At 37.8% G+C, this 10,147-nt stretch overlaps 1 protein-coding gene across 2 annotated transcripts in view; it reads left to right on the plus strand.

Moving 5' to 3' along the window:
- Positions 1–605: 605 nt before the first annotated feature.
- The window catches only part of LOC117463675 (E3 ubiquitin-protein ligase TRIM39-like), a 14,002-nt gene continuing 4,460 nt past the window's right edge, over positions 606–10,147 (plus strand). The window contains exons 1-5 of one of the 2 annotated variants that reach the window (XM_034106046.1): positions 606–672; positions 1,809–2,043; positions 5,680–6,049; positions 7,310–7,405; positions 8,841–9,074. In XM_034106046.1, the coding sequence (XP_033961937.1) occupies positions 1,817–2,043; positions 5,680–6,049; positions 7,310–7,405; positions 8,841–9,074 (927 nt within the window). In that variant the 5' untranslated portion in view covers positions 606–672; positions 1,809–1,816. Of the gene's footprint in view, positions 673–705; positions 1,038–1,808; positions 2,044–5,679; positions 6,050–7,309; positions 7,406–8,840; positions 9,075–10,147 lie in introns of those variants that run through there. The other variant, XM_034106045.2, reaches the window with a different exon arrangement.

A 10,147-nucleotide genomic window follows, 5' to 3' on the forward strand; every position in this document is an offset into this window, starting at 1 on the left:
ATGCAAAGAACCACACACCGACAACACTTGGAAACTGTCTTTACGGAAGTTTTCCAATTAAGTTTTTCTTTTTGTAACCTATTATGTTTGATTCAGCCATCCTCAACATATTGAATTATGTTTCATTTGGTTTAATGGGATAACAGACAAATGGCGTATACGTTAGTTCAGAAAGATCAGCATACATAAGAAATATTTTGTTTACTTTTACACAAATTCAGGGTTAAAAGCTATATGTATGTGTGATACAGCAATCCTCCACATATTGAAGTATTCTTTATTTGTTAGGGCCGGGTCAAAAGTTCAGGACCTGCAATGGCAGAGACCAGATGGATGCAATCTTTTAACAAAGTTTAATAAAGGAAAAAACAATCCACAACATGAAGGTGGATCTAGTTCACGCTGGCGGGACTCAGGCTGGCTCGCGCAGACACGAGTGAGACGGAATTATCTGCCAGATAATATCTGGCACTGGAGTGTGAACATGACCAGGGTTTTATGGAGGAGTTGATTAGATGAGAACAGGTGCTGCTCATTGTGAACCAGCTGCGCCTTCTAACGAGAGAGAGAGAGAGAGATTTACACTAATCCAGGGTTAAAAACTATTCTGATCCGCATCCAACAATCAACCACATTCTACTTTGTCATGTGGCTGTTGATAGAAACATGAAGGTGAGTCATGTTGTTTCCCAACGTGATTTACTCAACAAGCCAGAAATAACTTCATGCCAGCTTTTCACATTTCCGTAAAAAATAATTGACTAATTAAAACATGGTTCTGCTGATGCTCTTGTTAGCTTGCTAAAACAAACTCTTAGGAACATGCAGCTAATATAGTGCTCATTTGTATTTAGGGAAAAAAGTTAAAGACAATAACAAGTGAATCCTCGTTAGGGCTGAGAAGGAGAACCAGAATTACACGTTTTGACAAATGTGGGAGGATCTTTGACCCAGTGTTTATTTTAAGAGATGTGTTTTGACTGCATCCACACTGCTAGCAACACACTTAAGGAGCATCTGTTCGTCGACACACACAGGTAAAACATTATATTAAGCATAGAGTACAGAGTATTAGCATACGACAATATATATCGCCAGTCTATGCTTTAGTTTGAACACATTATTGTCGTGAATGCTAACATTTTCATGAATGTTTTTAAAAGACAATTTGCTTCGCAGCTAGAAACGTCAAAGTGGATATTATAAAGATTGCATTACGATGAACCAAAAAAGGCTAAGTGTAATTTAAGTGGATTTCATATGAGGCACTAACTTTGAAATAAAACAAAAATGCTCTTTTAACCAGTGTTTACGGATTTAATCTGTAAAAGACACGAACCAAAGGTTAATACATTTTTTAAGTGAGGTGCTTTTTAACAAAACCCTTTCACCTACTTTAAAGGTTATTGCCTCTTTATGTAATATATATCTAGTACTTTTATCTGCGCCGTCCCTTTCCTGTAACATTTCTTAAATAGATTCTGATAAAGTACCAGTGAAGAAATGACGTCCTGAGCAGGAACATGCTCCACCTCTGTGTGTTTAATCCACGTGTAGCTAGCTAACAACCACCGCTTTCACTTTGAGTATTTTTAATGTGAAGACACAATTTAGTTGATCTAAATAGCTGCTTTGGATGATGTTGATTTTTAAAGCGAAGTCTGCATAAAGTATCTACAGAAAATTAATTTGTACTTTTCTCACATTCCCAACACCTTTAGGTTAAAACTCAACTTTAAGCAACGTTGTTTACATTATAACATAAGTGTTGTTCCAGCTTGTGTGAGTAAAATAATGTTATTCTCCAGTCAGAAACATGGCCTTTGCGTTGTCCGAGGATCAGTTTCAGTGCAGCATCTGTCTGGATATGTTCCGAAACCCCGTCTCCATCCCATGTGGACACAACTACTGCCTGGGCTGCATCAAACGCTTCTGGGACACGAAGCAGAAGTTTGAGTGTCCTCTGTGCAAAGAAGACTTCAAAACCCGTCCAGATCTCAGGGTCAACGTAGGCTTGAGAGACATCACCGATCAATTTAAAAAGTATGTGCACATTTTTTATGAATAGATGGCAAAAGTACACACATCCTTTACTCAAGTAGAAGTACAGATACTCCTGTTTAAAAATACTCTGGTGAAAGTAGAAGTACTGACTAAACTTCTTTACTCAAGTGAAAGTAAAGAGGCTGTGAAGTGTCCTTCAGTAAAAAGTACCCATAACTAGCAGCTGTTTTAAAGAGTACCTGACCTCCCTTTATATTAATAGAACATGTCATTGTTAGCTAATGAATGATTCCATGCTGAACAACGGCAACATGACAACGTTTCCATTGGTCCCTCTTCTTTAGAGAAGACCAGGAAGTGATGGATACACGGATCGTGTTCCAACCAATAGGCACGCAGTGACTCTGAAGAATAATGATCATGCACCAACACACATTCAGACTAAAGGAACCAGCTGTTTGGGAAATGAGAGAAGTAGAAAGTACAGGTATTTGAGTTCAACATGTGAGAAGTAGAAAGTACAGGTATTTGAGTTCAACATGTGAGAAGTAGAAAGTACAGGTATTTGAGTTCAACATGTGAGAAGTAGAAAGTACAGGTATTTGAGTTCAACATGTAAGAAGTAGAAAGTACAGGTATTTGGGTTCAACATGTAATAAGTAGAAAGTACAGGTATTTGAGTTCAACATGTAATAAGTAGAAAGTACAGGTATTTGAGTTCAACATGTGAGAAGTAGAAAGTACAAGTATTTGAGTTCAACATGTAAGAAGTAGAAAGTACAAGTATTTGAGTTCAACATGTAAGAAGTAGAAAGTACAGGTATTTGAGTTCAACATGTAATAAGTAGAAAGTACAAGTATTTGAGTTCAACATGTAAGAAGTAGAAAGTACAGGTATTTGGGTTCAACATGTAATAAGTAGAAAGTACAAGTATTTGAGTTCAACATGTAATAAGTAGAAAGTACAAGTATTTGAGTTCAACATGTAAGAAGTAGAAAGTACAGGTATTTGGGTTCAACATGTAATAAGTAGAAAGTACAAGTATTTGAGTTCAACATGTAAGAAGTAGAAAGTACAGGTATTAGTGTTCAACATGTAAGAAGTAGAAAGTACAGGTATTTGAGTTCAACATGTGAGAAGTAGAAAGTACAGGTATTAGTGTTCAACATGTAAGAAGTAGAAAGTACAGGTATTAGTGTTCAACATGTAAGAAGTAGAAAGTACAGGTATTTGGGTTCAACATGTAATAAGTAGAAAGTACAAGTATTTGAGTAACACATGTAAGAAGTAGAAAGTACAGGTATTTGTGTTCAACATGTGAGAAGTAGAAAGTACAGGTATTTGAGTTCAACATGTGAGAAGTAGAAAGTACAGGTATTTGAGTTCAACATATGAGAAGTAGAAAGTACAGGTATTTGTGTTCAACATGTAAGAAGTAGAAAGTACAGGTATTTGAGTTCAACATGTAAGAAGTAGAAAGTACAGGTATTTGGGTTCAACATGTAAGAAGTAGAAAGTACAGGTATTTGGGTTCAACATGTAATAAGTAGAAAGTACAAGTATTTGAGTTCAACATGTAAGAAGTAGAAAGTACAGGTATTTGAGTTCAACATATGAGAAGTAGAAAGTACAGGTATTTGGGTTCAACATGTAATAAGTAGAAAGTACAAGTATTTGAGTTCAACATGTAAGAAGTAGAAAGTACAGGTATTTGTGTTCAACATGTGAGAAGTAGAAAGTACAGGTATTTGAGTTCAACATGTAAGAAGTAGAAAGTACAGGTATTTGGGTTCAACATGTAAGAAGTAGAAAGTACGGCTCCGATCCCCGATGTAACGGCGTTATGTAATCAGAATACAAAAATCAAGTAGGTTAACTGTATTCTGCTGGCGTTACATTTGAGAAACGAGTAATCTGATTACAGTTACTTTCGTAAAGTGAATACATTTTGGAATACTTATTGGAATTATTGGTGGAAAAGTTCCCTCACAACATGTCATATTCATTACCGGCAGCACTGTGTGCACACTGCACAGCGCTGCAGCATGTCTGTGAGCGAGAGAGAGATGCAGCGTGTCTGTGAGGCCCCGCCCCCGCACGCAGGTGAGAGAGAGAGATCTCTTTTAAAATATATTGAAAGTTAGAAACAGAGATGGTTAGATAAAATGTGGAAGATAACGTTTATGTAGCATTTATTTATTGTCGAAATGATGACATTTATAACGGGATCAAATCAAAGAGAATGGCCTGCTGCTGCTGAATGCATGGGGCAAGTGACTGGAAACAGTTTTAAAAGTTATTACATCGTTTCAGATAATAATAATAATAATGATGATTCATTCTGTTTAGGGGCGCCTTTCAAAGCACCAAGGACACCTTACAATTCATAACATATTCCAAGGAAAGGTTTTAAGACAGTTCAAAGAATGCAGTCCGGGTGATGTGTTTTATGTGGGGTGCAGATGAGAGAGCTGTCCAGAATGACACATGTTGTGTTTGAGTTCTTGATAAGCCATTAAAACAGTAAAATACGTGTCTCCTGTTCACTAAAACATACCCATCTGTTATGGAAAAAGAAAGTATTCCAAACGTATTCTAAAAGTAATCTGCCACCGGTGCCGACGGGGATTGTTGTTAGCTTCTGATGCGCAGAAGAAAAATCTGGCCCACCCTATTTTTTACAGGCCCACCCTAAAGTACATTTCTGCCTACGCTACTGGTAAGAAGTAGAAAGTACAGGTATTTGAGTTCAACATGTAAGAAGTAGAAAGTACAGGTATTTGGGTTCAACATGTAAGAAGTAGAAAGTACAGGTATTTGGGTTCAACATGTAAGAAGTAGAAAGTACAGGTATTTGGGTTCAACATGTAAGAAGTAGAAAGTACAGGTATTTGGGTTCAACATGTGAGAAGTAGAAAGTACAGGTATTTGAGTTCAACATGTAAGAAGTAGAAAGTACAGGTATTTGAGTTCAACATGTAAGAAGTAGAAAGTACAGGTATTTGGGTTCAACATGTGAGAAGTAGAAAGTACAGGTATTTGGGTTCAACATGTAAGAAGTAGAAAGTACAGGTATTTGGGTTCAACATGTAAGAAGTAGAAAGTACAGGTATTTGGGTTCAACATGTGAGAAGTAGAAAGTACAGGTATTTGAGTTCAACATGTAAGAAGTAGAAAGTACAGGTATTTGAGTTCAGCATGTAAGAAGTAGAAAGTACAGGTATTTGAGTTCAACATGTAAGAAGTAGAAAGTACAGGTATTTGAGTTCAACATGTAAGAAGTAGAAAGTACAGGTATTTGAGTTCAACATGTAAGAAGTAGAAAGTACAGGTATTTGAGTTCAACATGTAAGAAGTAGAAAGTACAGGTATTTGAGTTCAACATGTAAGAAGTAGAAAGTACAGGTATTTGGGTTCAACATGTAAGAAGTAGAAAGTACAGGTATTTGTGTTCAACATGTAAGAAGTAGAAAGTACAGGTATTTGAGTTCAACATGTAATGTAAGAAGTAGAAAGTACAGGTATTTGTGTTCAACATGTGAGAAGTAGAAAGTACAGGTATTTGGGTTCAACATGTAAGTTACTTAAGTACAGTAACAAAGTATTTGTACTGCACTACTTCCCACCTCTGCTTGCATAATAACACAGACACTAAATCTGTTTTGAATCAACAGGTCTATAAAGGGCCAGCCTGAATACAAGCCCGTCCCGCCGAAGAGGACGGTGCCGAGACGACCACAAGCGGAAGAAGTTTCCTGTGACATCTGCCAAGGAACCAACATCAAAGCGGTTAAGTCGTGCCTCGTGTGCCAGGCGTCTTACTGTGAGATTCACCTGACGCCACATCGGAGGGATCCACCGCTGATGAAGCACAGGCTGACGGATCCGGCCATCTTCGCCACCAGTCACCTCTGCAGGAGTCACAACATGATCCTGGACATGTTCTGCAAGAGGGATCAGACGCCTGTTTGTGTGAAATGTAGAGAGAGGGACCACAGGAACCATGAGAGCGTCCCCATCGAGAAGGAGAGCAAGAGGGTCAGGGTGAGGGAAGGAAAACACTGCAAAAACTCGAAATCTTGCCAAGTATATTCGTCTAATATCTAGTCAGAATGTGTCTTTACTCTAAGACATAGGGTCTTGCTTTTAGACAATGCATCATCTTGTTAAGTCAAATAATCTTATTTTGAGTTGTTTCTCAGATGAAAGTTAACATATTTATTGGAAAATCACCAACTAAGATAAAAAAACTGAAAACTTTTGAGCATTTGCGGCTTATATTGTAAGGCAAGGCAAGTTTATTTATATAGCACCTTTCAGCACCAGGCAATTCAAGGTGCTTTACACAAATGAAAGACATTCAGACAAAGGCATTTAAAAACTGTAAAAGCTAATAAAATAAACATTAAAAGTTACAGTGCCGTCTAAGATATGAATAGTTCAATTATTTCGGTTCTTGATTTTTAATTTATTCACCGAACCTCCCTTTGGAAATCCGAACAGTTCCGTCCCGATTGTTAATTTAGACTGATTGTTTTCACCATGTTATGCTCGCATGACGTCCACAACCGGACCCTCAGGCGGGTGTACTAGCCCCCTACTCTGCTTTGCGTTCCATAACAAAGTCTTTAAGTGTTACCTGAACACCCAGTGTTACCTGAACACTATTTTTCCCCCGTCGGTGCTGTGATACTTGTTCCTCAGTACAAATCACCCAAAGACTGATCGTAAACCCTGGCTACGATGGATATCCCAAATATCCTATGAGAGCAGTCCCTCTCATAAATGTCATGGAGTTTAATTACGTTTAACAATTTAGACACTGTACATCTCACCGAGCATTGAAAGCCTTCTTTATTTTTACCCTTCATTCCATCTTCATGTTCTTGTAATTTATTCTTTAGGTTCTTGATTTTTTATTTACTCAAAGAACCTCCCTTTGGAAATCCGAACATTTCCGTCCAGATTTTTAATTGAGACGGACGGTTTTCACCATGTTTTAACGCAACATTTCCTGATTCTGGTAAGAAGATAGTTCAAAAGGAGTTCTCCGAGCTAATTACAAGATGTGATTTATCTAAACATCCCTTCTTATTTCAAGAAATCTGACCAAGCTCATTTCCCCTTGTTCTATTGGCTGATTTTTCTACTTATTTCAAGTGCAAACAAGTTGTTTTCATTATTCTCTCACTTGTTTTTGGAGCAGCATTTCTTCCAGTGTACCTTGAGATTACAAAACATTTCTGCAAAACAAAATGCGTTTCCTCATCCTGATGGTTTTCCTGATCATGAATTCCTTTGCAGACTCAGATGAAGAAGATGGAGGCAGAGTTTAATCAGATGGTCCAGGCCAGAAGCCGAAAGCTGGAGGAGATCAACGCATCGGCGGAGTTGAGGAACGTAAGTTGAAGCTCCCTTCTTGACTTCAACAAGAGATGTCATCGTTGTCTCTTTGCTTATTTCTGCTCAAGGATAAAGAAACGGAAGCCCCTTCTTCCAGTAGATACTCCGGCCATTTGCATTTCAGAATGCTAGATGAAGCTGGCTTTGTTGTAGGAACCAGACGAGATGATTACAGAGCAGTGAAAGCAATACTGTATGCGTTTTTTAGCAGGAATAGACGATAGCTTGCGATTAACTTTACTGCCGCCATGTATGTCCCGCTCATAGTCGATGAGTAACTTCGGCAATGCCCTGAACTTCATTATCTGTTTTCAAATTGGATTGGAAGTTTGGTTTATGTACAAATTCTGTCACTAAGATACGATAAGAAGTACTTTATTGATCGCAAATTGGGATTTTTTTGCGTTGCAGCAGCAAAAAACAAACTAGGCATTGCACACAAGTAGAAATAAACGAAATTAAACATCTCAAAATAGAATTAAAACGGCATTAAGAAGTAGAAAATATACAGTAGACTGTGAAGATAGAAAATCTATATATATACTCTGACAACAAAAAATAAATACAAATAAAACACTATTGACGGGCTTTAGACACAATCCTGAAGTAGGATATTATTTACATGAAGTGTGTTCAATGATGACATGACATTTCCCTTTTGTGCTTTAAAATGGAACGGGGAAACATTGGTCAATAATTGGCATTGTCAAATAACCATAGAGGAGGTGTGTCAAACTCAAGGCCCGGGGGCCAAATCCGGCCCGCGACTTCATTTCATGTGGCCCGCAAGAGCTCTGAAAGAATGTAATATGTTTATTATACGGTTACATGCTGATTTACAGATGCACGATGTCCATAAACTACATGTCCCACAATGCATCTTAAAAAAAAATTAATGTCACTTTTTTTTTCAGAATTTGGCTTTTCTTTTAAAATAATTTTGTGACGTTCTCACTGAAGAGACTTGCACTTATTTGCCCTAGACTTCTGCTTTCAGACGTAGTTCTTTATGAAGTATCCGATAATAATCCAATGCAGAGGCAATAAAGTAATTACATTATTTTATATGTATTAAATATTTATATATGTCTTAAAGGTACAACCGGCCCTTTGAGTGCAACCATAATGCTGATGTGGCCCGCGATGAAATTGAGTTTGATACCCCTGCCATAGAGGAACAATTCAGGTGTGAGTAGAGTATGACTGGAAAGCACTCGTGCCACGAACCCAACTCAGACGTAACCTCTGGGTTAACATTCGTCCGATGTGGTGTTTTGCAGTTTCACGCACAGTGCTGCCTCCTTCTGTCAGAACATCGAGCTGTCCTTCTCAGTGCAGAAATAACTCTTAGCAATTGTGTTCCAGTCCAGAATCAGACTCCCATTTGCATTATTTGACATATGAGTTAACACCAACTTGTGCACATCTGCAGATAAACAAAGAACGGCAGATCCAAACGAGCATTCAGGTGGTCACCGGGGTGATGAGTGTCATCGAGAGAGAGCAGTCTTTGCTCGTGGAGGAGATCGAGCAGAAGCACGACGCGGCCGAGAGGACGAAGGAGGAGTTTATCAAAGATCTCGGGCAGGAAATTAATGAAGTGCGGAAAAGAAGAAGTGAGCTGAAGCACCTGGAGAACACCGAGGACCCTCTTCATCTGCTGCAGGTGGGAAGGGCATGGAAACGACCTTCATTCATACTTTCTAATGAGAAGAAGTAGAAAGTACAGGTATTTGAGTTCAATATGTAAGGAGTAGAAAGTACAGGTATTTGAGTTCAATATGTAAGGAGTAGAAAGTACAGGTATTTGAGTTCAACATGTAAGAAGTAGAAAGTACAGGTATTTGAGTTCAATATGTAAGGAGTAGAAAGTACAGGTATTTGAGTTCAATATGTAAGGAGTAGAAAGTACAGGTATTTGAGTTCAACATGTAAGAAGTAGAAAGTACAGGTATTTGAGTTCAATATGTAAGGAGTAGAAAGTACAGGTATTTGAGTTCAACATGTAAGAAGTAGAAAGTACAGGTATTTGAGTTCAACATGTAAGAAGTAGAAAGTACAGGTATTTGGGTACAACATGTAAGAAGTAGAAAGTACAGGTATTTGAGTTCAACATGTAAGAAGTAGAAAGTACAGGTATTTGGGTTCAACATGTAAGAAGTAGAAAGTACAAGTATTTGGGTTCAACATGTAAGCAGTAGAAAGTACAGGTATTTGAGTTCAACATGTAAGAAGTAGAAAGTACAGGTATTTGAGTTCAACATGTAAGAAGTAGAAAGTACAGGTATTTGTGTTCAACATGTAAGAAGTAGAAAGTACAGGTATTTGGGTTCAACATGTAAGCAGTAGAAAGTACAGGTATTTGGGTTCAACATGTAAGAAGTAGAAAGTACAGGTATTTGTGTTCAACATGTGAGAAGTAGAAAGTACAGGTATTTGAGTTCAACATGTAAGAAGTACAAAGTACAGGTATTTGAGTTCAACATGTAAGAAGTAGAAAGTACAGGTATTTGAGTTCAACATGTAAGAAGTAGAAAGTACAGGTATTTGTGTTCAACATGTAAGAAGTAGAAAGTACAGGTATTTGGGTTCAACATGTAAGCAGTAGAAAGTACAGGTATTTGGGTTCAACATGTAAGAAGTAGAAAGTACAGGTATTTGAGTTCAACATGTAAGAAGTAGAAAGTACAGGTATTTGAGTTCAACATGTAAGAAGTAGAAAGTACAGGTATTTGAGTT

The sequence above is a fragment of the Pseudochaenichthys georgianus genome, chromosome 18 (genome assembly GCF_902827115.2).
Source record: "Pseudochaenichthys georgianus chromosome 18, fPseGeo1.2, whole genome shotgun sequence".
NCBI lineage: Eukaryota > Metazoa > Chordata > Actinopteri > Perciformes > Channichthyidae > Pseudochaenichthys > Pseudochaenichthys georgianus.